The 22,048-nt window shown below is 35.4% G+C and overlaps 1 protein-coding gene across 1 annotated transcript; it reads left to right on the top strand.

Annotated features, from left to right (window-relative positions):
• The first annotated feature begins 16,613 nt into the window (after nucleotides 1-16,613).
• On the top strand, nucleotides 16,614-21,814 carry LOC149788524 (cytochrome P450 7A1-like). Its single transcript, XM_089974534.1, has 5 exons — nucleotides 16,614-16,787; nucleotides 17,923-18,063; nucleotides 18,493-19,433; nucleotides 19,774-19,952; nucleotides 20,287-21,814. Exons 2-5 carry the CDS (start codon nucleotides 17,984-17,986, stop codon nucleotides 20,572-20,574), a joined length of 1,488 nt encoding a protein of 495 aa, XP_089830660.1. The 5' UTR covers nucleotides 16,614-16,787; nucleotides 17,923-17,983; the 3' UTR covers nucleotides 20,575-21,814.
• The last annotated feature ends 234 nt before the right edge of the window (nucleotides 21,815-22,048 follow it).

Here is a 22,048-nt window from a genome sequence, read left to right as displayed (position 1 = left end):
GACAAGCCATATAAAATCGATAATTTCATCTAAGTATTTGTTTTGCCGAGTTGCCTATCTATATCAAATATACATCATACATAAAATACTTGTGTTTCATTTATACCATTTACAAATTCGTATAATTACATGACATACGGAGTCATGATTAATAAGATAATGTGTATTGTTAATTAACTCTTCGCCTCATTAAAAAAATGAAGTTTTTCAGATATTGCAACTATTCATAATCGTTTAATCAATATTAACGAAAACTGAAACTCATGAAAAGAAGAAAATTAACAATTTCCATTAATATCGATTAAATAAATGATAGAGATGCTACAGATTTAAACGTGAAAGTTGGTTTAAATGAAGAAAGTATAAAGCTACAAACGTTGCATGGCAGTGAAAGCACAGTCATTCGATTACTGGCGGGCGAGTGTGGAAATGGCCAAAAGAAAAGACGAACTGACAAGTTGTTATTCAAAGAATGAATATTATGAATGTTATGTACAGTTGATTTAAGTCACTATTATGCTTTACCCTACAGCTCTGGTGGCCTAGTGGTTAGAGCGTCCGCCTCTGATGAGGGAGGTCGCGGGTTCGAACCCTAGTCAAGTCGAACCAAAGACATAAACATGGTACTAAGAGCTGCCTCGCTTGGCTCTCAGCATTAAGAATTTAGTGTTAGGACTGGTCGGTCTGGTGTCAGGATAATATGACTGGGTGGGACATGATGCTACATGTTTGCGGCGTGATGCCCCATTTCTAGATATCACCATTTACTGCCACACTGCAGACTCCGTAGCAATATGACTGATTTTTTTAAAAGCTACGTAAAAACTCCAAATCACACACACACACACACACACACACACACACACACACACACACACACACACACATTACGTTTTACCCACCATTGTTCCTGACTGCAAGATTATTGTTATCCTTCATTAGACTCTTGGTTTGTGTATCAGCTGTACCATCATGTATCCACAGAGAGAGAGAGAGAGAGAGAGAGAGAGAGCCATTTCGATGAAATTGTGTAACATTAAATTCTCGTTTAGTCATACCTATTATGTGGTTTTGTAAGGTATATGCTATAATGGTGAATATCTTATGACCCAACAACGAAGTTTTCAAAAACTGAAAAATTGATTGGCTGATGAAATAAAGTAATATCTGTCATCACTTTGATAACAAGATTGCATCATATGTAATATATACGTGACTGAGGAAGATAACCTTCTTTTTTGGTCTTTGCTTATAAAGTCGTGCTAAATTATATCTTCACTAGCTTTAAATATAATGAAAGTTTAAATGAATACATAAATGAATAGAAAATTTCGGAAATAGTGAGAAGTGCCTCTGTACGTCACTTTCACAAAGTTTATTTTTTAGGTAACCGAGATTTATTAGGAACTGGGAGTACTAGGATTTACTTACATAAAAATATTCTCTCAAACAGTTTGCCAAACATATTCGTGGTCTTATTTATAACAGAAAAACCCCGAACAATAGTATACCTATGCTATTAGCTGAAAAGAAATCAATTATATTGAGGTAAAAGAAACAAATATGAATATTCATATTCGAAAGACACCCACCCTGATGACCAGTCCCAAAAATTAGATGGTCGGTACACCAAACATGTGAACTGACTCTTTTATGGCCTGGTCGATCGGGAAAATGGTTCGGTCAGAAAGCCTTGTGAATGGCAAAAAGGGTCCAGTCAGAAAGCCTTGTCAATGGCAAAAAGGGTTTGGCCAGAAAGCCTTGTAAATTGCAAAAAGGGTCCGGTCAGAAAGCCTTGTCAATGGCAAAAAGGGTTCGGTCAGAAAGCCTTGTGAATGGCAAAAAGGGTTCGGTCAGCAAGCCTTGTGAATGGCAAAAAAAAGTCCGGTCGAAAAGCAGTGGTCCAAACAGTTATGTCAAACAGCCTTGTAGATGGTAAAAAAGCATTGTGAATGGCAAAGACGCGCAGAAAATGAACTGTGCACTTTGCAGCATCATGTATTCGAGATAAAATTTAAAATTTATATAATTTATATATAATTTTTATAAATTTATAAAGTACTCGTACTTCACGTTGTCATTCAGAGAGGTCAGATAAATCAGCTTAGAATGCGTTTACACCCATAATATTCCAATTTTTATGAACTGGCCGCGTTTTCTACAATTTGATGGATGTAAATAGTCACTTGATACTGATTTTTAATTTTTTACACATCGATAAATTATGCGGACTACTTTTGGTTTCCCGTTTCCATGTCATTTGATGTGAAATTTTATCTATATCAACGGCTTACACCCTAATATTAACAACTACAAGCCCTCACCCCCTCCACTCGTCTGATTTCCAATCAAAATCTACAAACCCCATATTAAAATCGACAATAAGATGTTAAAACATTGTAATTGCAGACTTTTATGTACTCCAACACTCTCCCCTTTTGCCGAAGAAGGAATATGGCAGGCTTTACAAGCCAATCTCAAGAAATTATTGCATTTCGCGTCGATAACATGTTCGAGCAGCTGTTATTAAAGGTCAGGGTCATTTAACGAATTAGGGATCTCACTAAAGTGGACACGAATTTGCATCTGAAAGATAGAAATGTGCAGAAAGCAAGAAGAACGGTCGCTATCACAACATCTGCCATACGCAAGAGTAATTTTAAAAACAGGAATAACATGGTTTAAATAGCATCAACCATTTTCTTTTAAATAAAATAATGATCATAACAAGCTGATTAGATACCTGGCATGACCCGCTGTGACACTATACCGTATAATCACTACACACAATTCGACCAATCTTGGCTAACGAAGATGGGGCTATGTAGTCTATCACTAATGAAAGAAAAACTTCGAGCTACCTTAAGGTGAACGCTTTGTTAATGACGTCTGCTGATATGATGTCAGAAAGAAAGTAAATTGGAATTATAAGGATTAAATAATCATCGTTGGGTATTTATCGATGTGTACATTGTTAACTAATCACTCTTTGGGACTTTATTTATTTTGTTAGTGATTAGGTACAATGTACACATTGATAAATACCCAACCATGATTATCCGGTAGGGAAGCGAGCTGCCATTGACATGATATCTTGCATTGCTAAGGTTATATATTGAAAGTGGGTTATTCAATACACATAAGTGATCAAAGACGTATTTATTGCTATTTGTGCATTCTGTTGATTAACGGGCAATCATATAATAACATCATAGATATAAGCAGGCAATCAGAGGTTAAAGATTGACCTGATGTTGTTCATTTCTGGACTGGTTAGATAAGGCTTCTAGAGCGTTCATTAATAAAAACAGACCATTCCGCCCTGGCTGGGTCATAAATGGGCGTAATCAAACTGGCCGCAGGGCAACCTCAGTGAGCACGCATGTAACCTACAGTCATCGTCACAGTTGTGTTGGCGTAATGATTGTGATACTGACTCATTAGTCCCCAACATGTATGTCTAGATTGAACATTTTATTATAATTCCGTTGAAACCTTTCTTACAAGAGAGACAGTAACTGTAGATATGAGAAAAACAAGCAAAACGTACACACAGACATACTCCCAAATACTATCGAAATACTATCTAATCACTACTATTTACACTGCCATCCACGACCAGAGTTTCCTTTCAGCTTGGATGTTTTCCTATCTTTTCTTTGGCGAGAGAGTGAAGTTTCGGGGGATGGAGGGCATCTTCAGAACATGTAAATATGATTATTACTGATAACCAAAATGGTTTTCAGAAATCTCTTTTTGTTTTAAATCAGTTTTGTCTTATCATTGGTTCCTACACAATTTTAATACGGTGTACTGATTATTTATTCTAATCTACAATATGCATTAACATGCAATAACCTGACACAAGACTCGAAAAACAAATACAAATCCGTTTAATGATTGCACATAATGTCCGAATCAAAGGAGCTATATAGGACAAAAGCCGAGTCAATCACCTGATCAAATGAACCGATAATGATTTGTTGTTGATGAACACCCGGGTTGGTATCAATCATAAAATTCTGGATGCCATTTTATCTCACCTTCAAGGTGCAAGAAACGGTATACATCGCTTTTTCGATAACGATAGCTACAGTGTCGTTAAAAACAATTTTGAAATTGTACATGATGTAACGTAATGTAGTATTTAGCGCTATACTTCAAACAGTATTGCATGTATAGATATGAAATTTTATGGGTGCATACATATTTATAAGTCCCATTTACGAAGGTAAAAGTAAGCAACCGTGACCAACTTTTACCATTCAGTACTTACGTATCTTTTGGGAGACATGTACCACCAATGTGACAAGGACATTTAATTCCGTGGAATCCTGATCTCACCATACTAATCCCTCTATTGTTAACATCTAAGTGAAGCCTTCATTAAAACAAAGAAAGAAAATAAAACCGAAATCCTTAACTATATTTCGGCTATTCGCATTATTTATTTAAGTCCATTAATAACCAAATGTGACTCTTTTCCCTGACATTTAGCAGTAGACTTGAACCGCACGGAGAATTGTTCTAGACAACACTTTTCATTGACAAATAAGCAATTCAAATTTTTAAACAAAACATGAATTTCTTGAAAAGATTTTGTAGAACGCGGTAATCTAAAGAAGGTGCCACAGTCTCGTCACCAAGAAGGCGGGAATGCATCGCTCAGTTTATATTATCTTATATGATAATTAAGTAGTCATGGAAATGTTTGCGATCTTATATCATTTACCGTGCAGGAAGCATTTGTGGGCATTTTTTTTATTAAGGGAAATTACCGTCATAAATCTATGCATTTATTTTAATTATATGTAAAAAAAATTCTATTAGTATATGTTATATCTTCTGTTTCACATTATTTTACTTGCATTTCTAGTCAACGTATGACATACATTCCAGTTTGTATTGTTCTATGTGTGCACTTTCTAAATTGTATCTTTATTTCTGTTGATATCTATTCTTGTATATATTATGTAAATTATTTTCATAATAAGAGATTTGTGAGGGTCAATTACTTAGGGATATTCTTAATACCAATATTCTGTGATCGTAATTTGTACTGTAAGATGAGCCATGTATCAAACGCTTCAACTGGTTTATTCATAAGTTCCAAGGTTGAGTCTAACTATAAGTGCAAATAAACATAACGTGATCCGACAAGGCCGTGAGTTCATGCTGACCTAATTTCGTACTGGTCGGTATTATGATAGCTGATCTCTTTACTGATAAAAGTGATTTTAAATATCGATATGATTCTTTTGAGCCTCAGTTTGGTTTCTAATGCTCATTGGTAATCTATATAATATAATTAATTATTACATATAAGTAGGATTCTTGGTAGTAATATCAGAATTTGATGAGTTACATTGAGAGGATTGATTCATTTATTTAATAATAATTCGTTGGAATTACACTTTTACAAATATTCAGATTAATTAGAATAATAACTCCACGGAATTACTGTTAATTCATTTAAAGACATTTGAATATATAATAGCTGCCAGGGGACAATTGTAAATTCATGTAAAGACATTATGGATTATAATAGTAATTTCTTCTGTACAGTTGCTAAATCAGTACATCATTCGCAATACCTTTGGAAGTCATTTGGATTACTCGAAACTTTTGGAATTGATAGAAGGTTAGGAATTTAGGAATTAATTCCCCATACTGTAACTTATCTTTAATTCTTTCACTGTGAATTTTAGGAAAATAAATTTTAGCTTTCAATTTTACCAAACTTATTACTTTTGCTCTTTCTTGTTACTTGTTTTAAGACCATAGCGTCGTAACAAAGAAATTGGGTTGCTGGTTTCGGGAGTTTAACTTCTTCTGAATATTTCAGAGATTTGAATTTCATTTCAATATTTCAGAGATTTTAATATTTCAGAGAAGAAAAAAAATTGTTTTTTTGACGATGAAATTTTCACTTTTGTTTGAAATTTTCTTAGGTTCTGGTATTTTAATTTTGAAACTTATTTTAAGACTAAGAAGCTTTCAGCATGATATTTTAAGTAGAGAATTTTTTTTTGCAGATCCTACCCATAAGGAGTTAGAGTCCTTAAAAAGGATGAGTTATTTGACCTTGCCAAGCATTATAATCTTTAAGAAGAGAAGGCATCTTTTACGAAGCAAGAGATCAACAATATTTTGATCGATTATTTGGTGAACAGAGATGGAGCTGCAAATGCAAAAAGAAATGGATGAAAGGCAAATGCAAAAAGAAATGGATAAAAGGCAAATGCAAAAAGATGCATTGCTTAGCTGTTTATCGTGAGGGGCTTGAATCATCACAAATAGCAGCCGACAACCACCACCATCATAACCATCACCATAATCACCGTTAGCATATTATAAGCAGCGTTCTTACCGTAGACTTTATTTATCCTAACCGAGGATGAACCTTTGGCGCTCCTTATGTTTGGAAAACCTGACCTGTATCACCTCATGATATTGTGTCTGGAAAGCAGAAAGCAGAAACACATGTATTTTGATAATTCGTCAGGTGTAGAAAGTTATCGAACAAAACGTAACATATGCAGGTGTACACTGCATGATAAAAGAACGTGGTCTATGTAGAATATTGTTCATGGCCTAACGACTCTGGAATGTGTTGGGAAACGGATTACTTTCGTACGATGCAGATTTTCATATTTAATCCTCACCTTATTCGAAGAAACTCGGCTGGAAACGAACGGAAATTCCCATTCCAAATTTACTCCATGATTGATGTAATCCGTGTCTTGTCTACCACACCCATTTGTACAGGTAGTGTCCAAATTGTATCTCCACTTGCCACACAAGAGATGGTAAATTCAGGCCGTGTAAGGTGACTACAGTTTGAAATGGAGCAGATTTAGTTATCTTACTTTCACTGACGTTTGTGTAAATGTACCATTTTCCAAAAAAATTATGTAAATATAACACTAATTATTTAGTATAAAAAGTACAAAGCTTGTACACAATTAACGTTGGTTAGACAAAATGAGTACACAAATTCATGAATACAAGAAGGTGTATGTGGGACTTTAATGGATGGGGGGGGGGGGAGGAGGAAAAGACAGTTTATTGTTTATCCGTGGATTCTTGAATAAGCTCTGCCCAGCCCTTCTATACCTCATTTATAGTCTAACGGTGATGCATTTGCACAGTGAGTTCTATGTGCAATGGTCTCGACAGAGACTGATTTTGTCTTGTTATTTTTAATATACGGTTTTTATGAGTCTTTTGGACACAGAGGTCGTGATACATCGATCTCCTGTGGTATTTAACTGGTTACTGGCTAACTGCTCCCAACCCTCATTTCGAGCTTTTTCAACAGTGTGTGCGTGCGTGTGTGTGTGCGTGTGTGTGTGTGTGTGTGTGTGTGTGTGAGTGAGTTAGTGTGTGTGTTTACAGATGTTCGAAGAGGATTATCTACACTTTACGATAAGAAAAATGGGCTTAAATTAACCATGTTGGATCAAAACATTACGAATACATAGATAAGTAAAGTTTGTTTACATATTTTACAGTTGCTGGTAAACTAAAACATAAAGTCCAAATCGAAAACGTGATTTAGCAGTCATGCACCCCAAGGTCAACCAATAGGCGTCAGTCGAAACTAAGATGGAGTAACCACATACATCTGTTGAAAATCATCGGTCTCAGTCGAGCTGCGATCAGAACAACGCTCAGCTTTTTCCGTCAGGTCATGAAATAACATCGGAAGTAGCTGTTTGAATACACAATACTTTTATGTTTGATGAATCGCGGTGTGTACTACATATGTTGGCACAGCAAAAACCGAGGATGTGCCGATCATGACTCTCTCTCTCTCTCTCTCTCTCTCTCTGCAGCTATATTTTTTCCAGGTAAATATATAAATTACAATTATAATGAATTACATCGGAGGTATCTTTCTCAACGTGACGGAAAATGCCGAAGATGTTCCGATTGTATGTATTTCTAAACAGTTAGCGACGTCTATGGTGTATACAAAGGGTCAACACCGGTACCGTTACAGCGGTTTCCAAATATCGTTTCAACTCTAAATTTCGTTGGTGCTAAATAAATCCTTACCGTTTCAACGACCACATTTATCGTTGTGTCGTTGTAAATGCCATCATTACATTGTTACAGCGCTATTTAATTAACGGTGAGACGGTATTATGTTGTTGCCATGAAAACATCGTAAGTATCGGTGTTTTTCAAAATCGCTCTCTTCTACTGATACAATATAGGATTGCGGACTATTTACTTGCGTACGAAATTGAAGCGCTGGGCAGCATGCTAAAAGATGCATTAACAAAACTGAGGATGTTGACAATGGAAGTGATCCATGTTGAATTAAAGCATAACTGAGACATTTATCAGATTAACCTTAACAAATCACAAAAATAAACAAAGCAATGAGGCCACGTTTTTTAAACAATTATATTACTCTTAACACACAGACGGGGCCTCTAAGCAGGTTGGCGTAGGGATACTACTCAAAATTGGAAAGTAAATCGCCATATAGATGGCTCTCTACAATTTAGTATTTTGCGTAGGGTTCGATCTTTATATCAAAATATTTTTCCCTGGTTATTTTAAAAAAAAAAGAACTTGCATATTGTAAGTATTGTTAAAATGACTTTTAATTCTGTTTATTATGGTGTATGATTGATGGGTGTGTTCCTGCTGTTCAAGACGTGCGACTATTTTTAGTTGGTCTAACTTTAATGTGTCCACTTGTCAGTGAGTATTACTTCTATTACTCCCTCTACAAATGGTACATTCTTATTAAAAACAATTTGAAGAAAGCATGCTTTTATGATGTGACAGTACAAGGTAGAAATTTGAGTAGTGCTAATATTTTCGCATAGTCAGTGGTTTACTGATGGTATATTGCACCTGATGCCAGTGGCGTAAATGGTGCTAGTGCGACGATGATGACGCAAAGGGCTAGAATACGAGGCCCGAAGCGAAGGGCCGAGGCAGGGGGGTAGTTCTTGGGAAGGGGCTAGTTCTCCCTCCCACCAGCCTATGGAGCTCCCACAGCGGAGCCCGGGGCCGAGCTCTGGCCGCCAACGAATATCCTGCAATTTAATGCTATTTGGCTGCTGTTCTTGACATCTAAATTCTGTCATTCACATAAGACAATCAATAACCATTTTATGCATGTCTGTCATTCTCACATAAAGTTCATTAATTTTACCTCAAGCATATTACTGTTAAGCATGCAAGAAAACGATGCATTTTAACAAATTTGATTTGATTTATGGAATTTTTTTTATATAAAATTATAACTTCTCTTACTTCTTCCCATAAATTTAACTACTAGTGGCTGTTTGACAGATTCGAAGATAGACTTTTAATTTTACCTCATTGTTGTACCTATGAGATATTATTGATCGATGTATGGATCACTCTTATTCCCTCTCATGCGAAAGATTTTTAGCGTGGTCTTGGGGGAGGGGGTGGAGGTGGAGGCGCCGATGGCTAGAGTATCATTTTGTACAAATAGCATACTCTGGCAGCGGAAATAACTCTGCAAGTTCTTGTTATACTAGTGTTTATGTAATTTGCTGAAACGAATTTTGGTCATTTCCAATAATACAAAATTACAGCTGTTTTTGGCGCCACAAACCTCCCTTTCTACCCCTCACACACGGCGTTAGTAAGATAGCAAATTGTTATTCAAAACACAAATATTCCTGCCCGGCTATTGCCAATTGCAGGGGTTTACCCTTCCAGTATCCGCATTTCTTCATACAGAGAACAATTTTTGTTAACAGCAATTCGAACCTTGATAAGTACTGGAAATAAAATGTGTAGGACATGAATTCGTAAAATATGAATGGTGTAAATAGGTTTATATTTTGTGTCTAACGAATAATCGGATGCTCTTGAATTGTTATTCACATGCAGATGGCAATATGCGAACTCAGCAAAGGTTGAAATTGAATCACAACTTAAAATGACGCTTGGCTCTTATCTTTTAAACAGTGATGACATACTGTCACTGTGGACTTAATTCGACAGTGTAAACACATAAACTGACTCATCCCGTAAAGTGTACAAGTGCTTTTCGATCGAAGTTCCTTAACAATAGTGCTGATTTCCTACTCCATCGGGAATTTGTGCGTAAATTGTAACACCATTTAAGCTAACGTGCTCTACGTGATTCTCTTAACAGAATATTGCAAGATTTTTAGCGTTGCCAGCTCATTACAGTCTCTGACAGCTTTTAATCGTTCTTTAAATTGTAAAATAGTCACGGTTAAAAATAGATACCGATTTGCTTCCGGGTCAAGATAAGCATTAGTATGTACACATTTTTGACGAGTTTGTGCCACATATTTCATTAGAAAGAACTCATTACTATTACTTCTTCTTCTAATTAGTAGTAGTAGTAGTAGTAGTAGAAGTGGTGGTGGTGTTAACTTACACCTCTGGGATCTTAGGTTGTAAATAGGAAACTATTACTGAAAGGCTTTGCACTATATATCTATTCTAACCGAGACAGACAAATCGTATTTTAACTTGAAGAGAACGTGGTAGATTATATGTCTATGTACTACTATTTTAAATGCCTTACGTACTGGATTAGATTGCTGACAGTTTTAGACATATGCATCCATGTTATAATAAATTTAAACAATTGGATGGGTATAACGAAATTCATGGGTCGCAAAAGTTACAGATTTACTATTTTGATATAGATTTGTGTTTGTTTTTAGTACATGCAGGTTGTAGGTGATGAAAGAAAAATATGCTAACTCAGTGATACATTAATGCCCTTCGTCTTATGTCACTCACATAAAAAATATGCTAACTCAGTGAAACAAGACTGCCCTTCGTCTTATGTCACCCACATAAAAAATATGCTAACTCAGTGATACATTAATGCCCTTCGTCTTATGTCACTCACATAAAAAATATGCTAACTCAGTGAAACAAGACTGCCCTTCGTCTTATGTCACCCACATAAAAAATATGCTAACTCAGTGAAACAAGACTGCCCTTCGTCTTATGTCACTCACATAAAAAATATGCTAACTCAGTGAAACAAGACTGCCCTTCGTCTTATGTCACTCACATAAAAAATATGCTAACTCAGTGAAACAAGACTGCCCTTCGTCTTATGTCACTCACATAAAAAATATGCTAACTCAGTGAAACAAGACTGCCCTTCGTCTTATGTCACCCACATAAAAAATATGCTAACTCAGTGAAACAAGACTGCCCTTCGTCTTATGTCACCCACATAAAAAATATGCTAACTCAGTGAAACAAGACTGCCCTTCGTCTTATGTCACCCACATAAAAAATATGCTAACTCAGTGAAACAAGACTGCCCTTCGTCTTATGTCACCCACATAAAAAATATGCTAACTCAGTGAAACAAGACTGCCCTTCGTCTTATGTTACTCACATAAAAAATATGCTAACTCAGTGATACATTAATGCCCTTTGGTTTATGTCACTCACATAAAAAATATGCTAACTCAGTGAAACAAGACTGCCCTTCGTCTTATGTCACCCACATAAAAAATATGCTAACTCAGTGAAACAAGACTGCCCTTCGTCTTATGTCACCCACATAAAAAATATGCTAACTCAGTGAAACAAGACTGCCCTTCGTCTTATGTCACTCACATAAAAAATATGCTAACTCAGTGATACATTAATGCCCTTTGGTTTATGTCACTCACATAAAAAATATGCTAACTCAGTGAAACAAGACTGCCCTTCGTCTTATGTCACTCACATAAAAAATATGCTAACTCAGTGATACATTAATGCCCTTTGGTTTATGTCACTCACATAAAAAATATGCTAACTCAGTGAAACAAGACTGCCCTTCGTCTTATGTCACTCACATAAAAAATATGCTAACTCAGTGATACATTAATGCCCTTTGGTTTATGTCACTCACATAAAAAATATGCTAACTCAGTGAAACAAGACTGCCCTTCGTCTTATGTCACTCACATAAAAAATATGCTAACTCAGTGAAACAAGACTGCCCTTCGTCTTATGTCACTCACATAAAAAATATGCTAACTCAGTGAAACAAGACTGCCCTTCGTCTTATGTCACCCACATAAAAAATATGCTAACTCAGTGATACATTAATGCCCTTTGGTTTATGTCACCAACATCAAAAATGTATTAAATCGGTGATAAAGGGAATGCCAGTGGTCTTATGTCACTGACATCAAATGTTTTAATTTGCTGATACAAGAATGTCCTTCTTCTTATGTCACTTACATCAAAAATGAGTTAAATCAGTGATACAAGAAAGCACTTCGTCTTATATGTCACTCACATAAAAATGTGTTAACTCAGTGATACAAGAAAGCACTTCGTCTTATATGTCACTCACATACAAAAATGTGTTAACTTGGTGATACAAGAATGCCCTTCATCTTATGTAACTCATAAAAACCATATCACAAAAATATTTTAATTTCATTTCTATTTTTGTCCAATTTCACATAAAAAAATGTGTTAACTCGGTGATACATGCCGACGGGCTTATGTCACATCAAAAATGTGTTAAATCGGTGATACAAGAATCATAACGTAAGTGTTAACGCAGGTCGTTTGCAAGTAAAAAAAATTACTGAAAGGTGAATTTGCATAAAAATGAAGTTAAGGTAAATTGTTGGTATTATTAAAGGCACTGAAATAAATTTTAGAGATACTTCCATACTCAGTTTATAAACTGACAGCAGTTTTAAAAACTGAAATGTCACTGTGGCGTTTGTGGCTTCACAAATCATATGAGTTAATAGATTTAAAATTAAAATCATATGAATTGATATATATATAAAATTAAAAATGCAAGCCAAATTAAAATATCATCAAGGTCGAAATTCTGTAAAATTCATTGCTTCTTTCTTTCTCTTTTAAACTTTATCTGATATGGTAAGTGACAACAATGATCCGTAAAATGACTGTCTAATACGGTTATTTCAGTATATTTGGTGTTTCAGTTAATAGCTGCTTATGAAAGGCGACCTTTAACGAATTATCTAATGCAAGTATTATGTCAGTTTATGACAGTTATAAGAGTTGTAACTGTTTCACAGCAAATAAAATCACATATTAGCTAGGATGGTGTTTAATAAAATTCTTCTACAAGTCCTTCTTCAATTTTATATCGTTACAAAGCTTCTCAAATTATATATAGATCTGAGGTACTTCTGTCCTGACTGTTCTAGACTGACACTTTACACAGGAGGACAAAGACGATCCGAGTTACAGCATGATTGCGTTGTGGAAATCATATTTTAATTGGGTAAAATTAATGGAGTATTTAAGTCAGAATTAAGCTTTATATTCGGCGTTAGTGTCAACTGGACGGGAAGTATTTGAAATGATTATCTATTTCCCATACGATGTTTTCATTATGAAATTCTGTCTTCAACTGTGCATATACGTTCATTGGATTGTTATTGTTGCACTTTCATGGTTATCAGGTTGGAAAGTAACAAATGGAACAATCATAGATATACTGAAGGTACCAGTGTTGTATGATAGGGGCATATTAGTGTTGCATGATACAGGCAAACCACTGTTGTTCGTACGATACAGGCATGCCAGTGTTCTATGATACAGTTGCCTCAATGTTGCATGATGCAGGCATACCAGCGTTGTATGATATTTATGCCAGTGTTGCATGATACAGGTATACCAGTCTTGTATGATATAGTTGTGTCAATGTTGCATGATATAGGCATGCGAGTGTTGTATGATCCAGGCATGGCAGTGTTGTATGATCCAGGCATGGCAGTGTTGTATAATGCAGTTATGCCAATGTTGCACGATACAGACAAAACAATGTTGCATGATACAGGCATGCCAGTGTTGTGTGATACAGTTATGCCAATGTTGCATGATACAGGCAAAACAATGTTGTATGATACAGACATGGTTGTGTTCCATGATACAGATTTGACGATGTCGTATGATATATGTATGGCAATGTTGTATAATACCAGTGTTGCATGATACAAGTATGCCAATGTTATATGACACAGCCGTATTAAATCGTTTAAAATAATGCATATTTTAAAAACAAAATAAACAAATGTTTCTAAAATTAAAATTCAATAAATATATTTTGTTACAGAAAGCGATGACAACGTTTGACTTAAACAAAATAGAATCCAAAATATACACAGCAGCGGCACTACGGGAGGCTATTGCATGGTTTTAGATATGTATTATTTAATTCAGTATTTTAGATAGAAACTAACGTGAAAAATACGTCCAAGGACAAATGTTCATTAAAGCTTCAGAAATTATTATTATTATTATTATTATTATTATTATCATCGTTATTATTCTACTATATTGCGACACGCGTTGTTTCTTGCGAGCAATAGCTAGCTAGTATCGTTCATTTCTTTTATTTATCTCACTATCATTGTCGCGTTATTATTGTGTCTCAAATCGTTTACTTGACACCATCATCCCTTGACTTCATGCACTGACTAAATACAGCTAGCCTACTAATGATCTCTTTTATAACGCCAACGACTGGCCCGCCAATCGACGGATACAAACAAGCTGAGCGAGCGGTAATTGACTTGCAAAGTCGTCTGCTCAAGGCAGAGATATGGGCTTGTTGTTAGGGTACTCATATGTACGTTCTGATGATAGTGCTTTGTTATAATTGTTATAATTCATGCGAAGTGAACGTTACTTATCATTGCTTTTAAATATTTCCGACCACATCCTATTTACTGGTTTCCTCTATGCGGTAGATCGTTGCTGAGGCACGGGTGAATGTTTCTCACGTGTTAATAATAACAGCATTCTGTTTTCTTTCACTGCAACAAAGTCAATATTAAACAATCAAGTAATACGGCACAAGGCGAATTTGCTTAAAGAGTGATTTGAGAGGAAATATGACCATACAGCTATATGCCTTTAAAACACATGCAATAGTAATATACAACCATTTTTTTAAAAAATCTTCCTTTTAGTAGAAGAAAATATAAATAATGCAAGCACGTGGAAAGAGGCCACAGTATTCTACAAGGAGTGTAACAACAACCGACATCCAGTGTAAAAGTAAAATAATACTCCAAACCTGGCAAGAAGACTCTTGAGAACAGTACCCAAGTACTAGCACATATAAATTACAACGTTATGCGTTTATAATTAAATTATAGATAGATTTATGTGATAGCAAGCGATGTAGGTAACTGGATGAAGAATACGCAACTATCATGTACAAAATGTCTAAGAAATATGAAGTCCTCAAACAAGCAGGGTTCACCAACGTTGAGGCTACGCTCATGAAGATACGGCTACGCTGGACAGGGCACGTGTCCAGGACGGAGAATCATCGCCTGCCAAAGACTGCAATGTATGGTGAGCTGTCCACTGGCTACCGTGATAGAGGGGCACCTCGAAAGAGATATAAAGACTCCTTGAAAAAGACTCCCACCACCTGTGGCATCAATCACCACCAATGGGCATCACAAGCTGCTGACCGTGAAAGCTGGCGGCGTACAGTTCACCAGGCCACTGCCACTTTTGAACAAAACAGAGGGCCAATTTGGAGGAACAACGATGGCGAAGAAAAAACCGGGAACCATCAGCAGCACCCACCACAACCCATACATCCCCCTGCAGCCTCTGTGGACGAACGAGCCTGTCACGTATTGGGATCGTCAGCCACCAGCGTGCATGCAATAGACATGGACATCCCCCTTCTAAATCTTCGCTAGCGAAGTCAAGCCAACAACAACATTTCCTAACTTAACTGACTACATTCCCCATCTTACATAACTATATTTCCTTTCTTACATTACTGTATGTCATACATTGTATAAAATTTCAATAATTATTCGTATCCGATTGTTTTGTTTTCATTTACTAAGGTTTCATGGCAAATCAGAAACATTTAAAAGACACAATAACATAAAATATGTATCATCGAGACTACTATTCTCTTTCATTCCTCATTTTGTCGTGATCATGTCTTAGTTAACTCTACGTAAATTTTATTAGATACCAAATAATACATTTAGATGTGTTCTTTATATATTTAATTATCATAATGATTTTCTTTGAAGTTGCGTGTTTAAATTTTTTGATTTGTTGTTTCAGACAGAGTATAATATTTAATTTAAGGTTTCGACGTTGGTTAATTTGATTTTTTGTTTCACCCGTCTAGGTACCGTTTTCATCATCAACATCAGTGATATACAAGATCTCCATTAATGGTCATCCAGATAATTCTTAAGGACATAGTAACACCAAAAACATTACGTTCGAACCGAGTCCAAAATACAATACTGTGTTAATAATTTAATCGTATAACACGTCATTCGAATAGCAGCGCAACGGAAGTTCTGCTAGCCTCTTTACAGTCGTGGAGAGGTCTGATAATTATTGCGTTTTACAAAGTGCCTGCTTTGCGTCACGCTGTATCAACTTCCGATATTGATCCAATCGTTACTAACTGTGACACACAATAGCCCGCCAGATAAGCAGTACACATACTACCTAAAAGTATTTCATTCATAAATTCACAGGAGTAGAACTGATACTCCGCCCCTTTCAGCCGGTTACGAACCGCCCACCGCTACATAGGTATAAAGCAGACAGTCCTCAGAGCAGACAGACACAAATCAGAACGACTTGAACAATATTCACAGAGGAACTTACAGTGGGACTTAAACGAGATTCTGTTTTTAAACTTTGTGATAATTTAGAGATCGTATGAAAAAGCAAACTTGAAATATTGACTTGATCAGTTAAAGCTTTATCTACGAGTTTATCTTGCGAGTTCTTATCAGGTTGGTACGCTCTCTCTCTCTTTCTCTCTCTCTCTCTCTCTCTCTCTCTCTCTCTCTCTCTCTCTCTCTCAAAATTACTTCAGGCAGAAACGTAAGCGGTGACACAAGAATTAGAAAATATTTTGTGAGCACATATTTTCTTTACAAGCGGAATTTTGTGAAATGGTACATCATTTTATGATTTTGTTATGAGATTTTTATCCCAAAAATGAGAATTGCAAGGGTCTAAGTTATTTATCAGTACAAAATTAATAAAAGCATTATTTTACTTACAGCACGGGGACATTTCAGTTAAGCTGTATGTTTTGTGAACAGTGTCTTTGTTTCTGTGATGGACATGGTCCGATTATCAATCATGCCCTAATGTTTTGACGAATTCCTCAATTTTAAACAATCCTACGACCTTCAGATCAATCTAATTTCCTATCCTTTTTTATAAGCCTGTTAGCTTTAGGTATTAAGGGATCCTTGTTCTTCACTGTAATTAGAGTAACAAGTCTCATTTAAAGATTTGTAATCAGTCCTGGGAGATTAGCTAAACTGGATGTCAATCATGATTTTAAGTTTCACTTAAAGATTAGCGATCAGTCTTGGGAGATTAGCTAATTCACTTAAGATCTGTGATCAGTCGTGGGAAATTAACTAAACTAGATGTCAATCATGATTTAAGTGCTGTTGAAACATTATAAGCGATATTGTTAGCGCTATGATTACCTTTTTTTACCCTACCAATCTTGGCCACGTGCTTCCTCCTTGACTCACTGAGCGATATTAATAGACCAATTAACTGTAAACGGGAAAGTTTGACTAGGAGCGCTATTACTATAAATAAAACATGACGAAACTCTTTCTTTTAGTTTTGAAACTTGGTAACGTGCTTTGTAATGTATATCCTTGAATTTCATAGCGCCATGAGCGATAAAGCCAACAAAGCATTCCTAACACAATGAAATAGGTAAAGGTAATTTTAGTTCATAAAATCTGAACGGGACTGTGAAAGGTAGACGTTGTAAACACTGTTAAGCGTGTAATAACGGTATAGTTATCAATTAATGGATATAAGCATCTCTCACAACAATGGCGTCATTATTTACATAAGCTGATTCATAACAAGTTTATATATATTTCCTTTCAGGTGGCGAAGAAGTAGAGATTTCAGATTAACTCCCGTTTGCAAACAGGAAAGAAAGCCCAAAATGGTCGCTATATCTCTGTACCTTTTCGCTGCGTCAGTTGCCTTGGTTGCTGTATACCTGAAATATTTATACCGAAGGAGGTTAGTAAAATTAGTTAACAGAATGTTTATCTGAGGGCGATCGAACAAAAGCTTTTCCATAAAATAAAACTTCGAGGGCTAATACAAATTATACATATCCCTCTGAAATGCAATAGAGAATAACAAAAATAAGATGAAATTTGTTTTTAAAAAACGCTCTACGATTTCAACATTTGAACATGGTATCAAATCATCAACATAACTATTTTAGAAAAGTTTGACTGCAATCGGTCTGGGACGGAGAAGAAAAAAATTCATCGATTTGTAACATCAGTTGCTCTTTAACGTATGAAACTGATTACCAAATATAAATTAATAATAAACATAATTGAACAGTTGTTTCTTGACCAGATTTCACATATCCGTTTTATAAATAGATAAATGATTTTAATGGATGATTATTCACCTGCTGTATTGTCTTAATTTCAGACGGAGGGACGAGCCTCCCATGGTCCCTGGAGGTCTTATATGGGGGAACTGCAAGGAGTTTGGGGAACATGCCGTCAAGTTTTTGCACAAATCACATAAAAGTTGCGGAGATATTTTCACTATTCGCCTGTTGCACCAGTATTTGACGATTGTCATGGATCCTCATTCGTACGATCGCTTCACTAGAGAAAAGAACTTTGACTTTGATCCCATTCAGAAACAAGTGAATCACAACGTATTTAGTTTCGAACTAATAAATCCACGTAAAATGTTGAAAGAGGCCGGAAAAACTGTCAGAGGGCATTACATGAACAACATACTGCAAAACTTCTCCAAATACCTCAATGAATCTTTTGCAGATGTTTCAACGAAGGATATCCTTGGTAACCACCATGAGATTCCAAAGGGAAAACAATGGTGTACTAGCAATCTCCGAGTGTTGACCGCAAGAACAATGTTCACATCTCTTTTCAAAACCATCTTTGGAAACCCTCGACCAGAAGACACCTTCGAACCGATGTCTGTTTTTGAAAATTTCGAAATTTACCACAAGTATTTCAATTACATGTGGCTTGGCCTTCCTTCCTATCTTTTCCCGGCTGCCACAAAGGCATTGAAGACCCTGGTAAAGCAGCCCTGCTCCAGCGATCTCCTAAGTCGGGAAGATTTGTCTCACTATATCCGCTTTTCCACCGAGTACATGTTGAACTATAACCAGGCAGAGGCCGAAATAATGGGACACAATCTGGTCTACTTGCATGTAAACTACAACACTTTCCGTGTGTCCTTCTGGACCATGTACTTCCTTCTTGAGAACAGAGAAGCATGGATGGCGCTCTCGACGGAGGTTCAAACTGCCATCGAGGAGAAGAAGCAATATTGCAGTGATGATGAGCCCATTGTCTTCAACCTCGATGAAGTAGAATCTCTCCCCATTTTAGGTATGTATTAGTCCAAGGATTTACTCTTGCTTTAAAATTAATAATAATAATAATAATAATAATAATAATAATAATAATAATAATAATAATGGAAGTGTGATGTGAAAATATTTATTCCTACAAATTATTAAAATTAAGTAAAATATAACATCAGTACTAGACTGCCTGAAGTCGAAATGTTGTGCATATTCTAAAATTGATATTTCAAACAGCATTTCAGAATGCAGTTTATTTATTACTAAATACAAAACTAAATAACTAAATAATAAATAAATCAATAAATAACATTCAATGCTTCTGTTTCATTTTTCTAAATCGCATCTCTTTTTTTCCATTACAGATAGCATTGTGAAAGAAACAATGAGAACGACAAGTGGAGTGTTTATGGTCCGTGCTATTGCCGAGGATACCGAGTTTGAGATGGAAAATGGACAAAAGTATTACCTTCGCAAAGGAGACAAAGTTGCTATGTATCCACCAGCAATTCACAAGGACCCCGAAATCTTTGAAGAACCAGAGGTAATTATCAGCTTAAGATGGTCATTTTCTTTTAAATCGTATTATCGTCAATAATTAACAAGTCATATATAATTTACTACAATCGCAAGGAAAGTTATTAATTTTGTTTAATATGAGCTACGTTAAGGGCTATGACTGACAATACTTGGATTAAAGCTATAATTGCAATGAAATTTTGCCTAAATATATTATTTTTGTTGATAACTAGCTATATTTGCTGATAACTAGCTATATTTGCTGATAACTAGTTATATTTATTGATAGCTATTTGCACCTACGTTCTACCCTTAAAATTACAATGATGTTCTAATAAGATCATTCATTTCCTTTTCAGCAATTCAAATATGACAGATTCGTTGATGCTAAATTCTACAAAAACGGCCGAGAGGTGAAGAATCCAGTCATCGCTTTCGGTTCCTTGTGTCCAGGCAAACGACTTGCCATCACTCAATCCAAGTGGTTTTTGATGTGTTTAGTCAATATGTTCGATTTGGAATTATTAGAAGGACAGAGCACATGTCCAGACTCTGCTTATCACGGCCACGAGATCCTTCCACCTAAAAACGATGTTGAAGTTAGATTCAGACAGAAGGACTCCTTCCAAACACTGTCATTTGAATAAGACAGGTGTGATCTTTAGGACCCCATAAAGACTAGCAATCTATTTTTGTAAATTATTTTGTTATTTATTTATGGACTTATTTATTGAAAAGATATAATTTATTTTATGTTAAAATTAAATAGATCTGAGGAATCGTCATGGCATTATAATGTAATATGATGAGAAACTGTTATTGTACTCAACATTTTCTGATAGCACTTTGTGTCATGGACATTGTCGGACTTAATGAACATTCTAAGCGTGTCCAGTGAAGAATGGAATGGATGTTTTAAAACAATCATGTAAGTTCAGATATCATCAAATGTACATTGTCATGGTATATTGCGTTTTATCACAGGATACGTGTCTGCGAGTGTGAATGCATTTCACATTAACTACGGGTAGATGTGCAAATACCGTAAGAAACAAATATTTATTGAAAAAAAAACTTAGTGTTAGACCAGTTCTGTATATAGTATTATATTTTTTTGGAAATATCCATGAGAATCTTTAAGACATAAATTTAAAACATTGAATGAGAAAACACATAAGTAAAGCTTCAATGTACATTATTTACATTTATAGAAGAGTTGTGAATTTCAGTTGCATTTTGAGACCACTGAAACATTATTTTAAACGGTTTGCTAAAATACACACTTAAACAAGATTTCCCCAAACTACGTTTGATCTGCAAATATATTTTTATTGGTGCGATTACTACGTATAATTTGTCCAATACTATACTTCTGTCGTCTTAAGTTGTTATAATTTTGTAATTTATTGCGTCCTGTTTACTGCCCAGAAGCTGTATTGTGATAATAAAGTTCACGTTTGTACTTTAAAAGCTATCAAAGCTTCCCAAAACTCATAACTATGTAGATATCATTGTTACTGACTACGTATTTTAGCAAGGTCCACTGTCGTTTTGCACGCAGAGGTTTCAGTTGTCTCGATGGCAAACTCATATTAGATTTTACTTTGCAAATGTTTTTCTTTTGAAAAGTGAGAAATTATTTTCGTTATACATATTTCTTTAATGGATAATGTTATATTTATGTATGAAAATGTTTAGAAAATCATTCCCTGCTTGCATCTGTTCATTTAACCCATTTGTAAATACTCATTTTCTATTTATTTATTGAACCGGTCCATTCGTTCATTTTCCATACTGTCTTTTCATTGGTGCTTTACAGTCAAGTGCTAGTGTCTCAGAAAGACATAGCCATCAGCAAAGAAATAAATAAAATTATTATAAAATCAATTTACGTTTTTGTTTTCATTAGCTGTTCCTGTATATATACATGACAATTTTAACGGCGTATTTTTCTGTCTCTTTTTTGTTGTTGTCTCGCGATGTTCTACCTAGTGACTTCATAGACTACCAAAACCATATTTATTGACTAATTTAAAAGCTGCTATTGGCCACTTTGAAGAGAACAAATTGAGCCTGTGAAGTATATGAGTTGATGATTGTTTTGCACAAACTTCCTACCAG

The sequence above is a fragment of the Sinohyriopsis cumingii genome, chromosome 11 (assembly GCF_028554795.1).
Source record: "Sinohyriopsis cumingii isolate HCF-2022 chromosome 11, ASM2855479v2, whole genome shotgun sequence".
Lineage (NCBI taxonomy): Eukaryota > Metazoa > Mollusca > Bivalvia > Unionida > Unionidae > Sinohyriopsis > Sinohyriopsis cumingii.
Note: the sequence above shows the minus strand (reverse complement) of the source record. Positions and strands in the feature narration are given on the sequence as shown.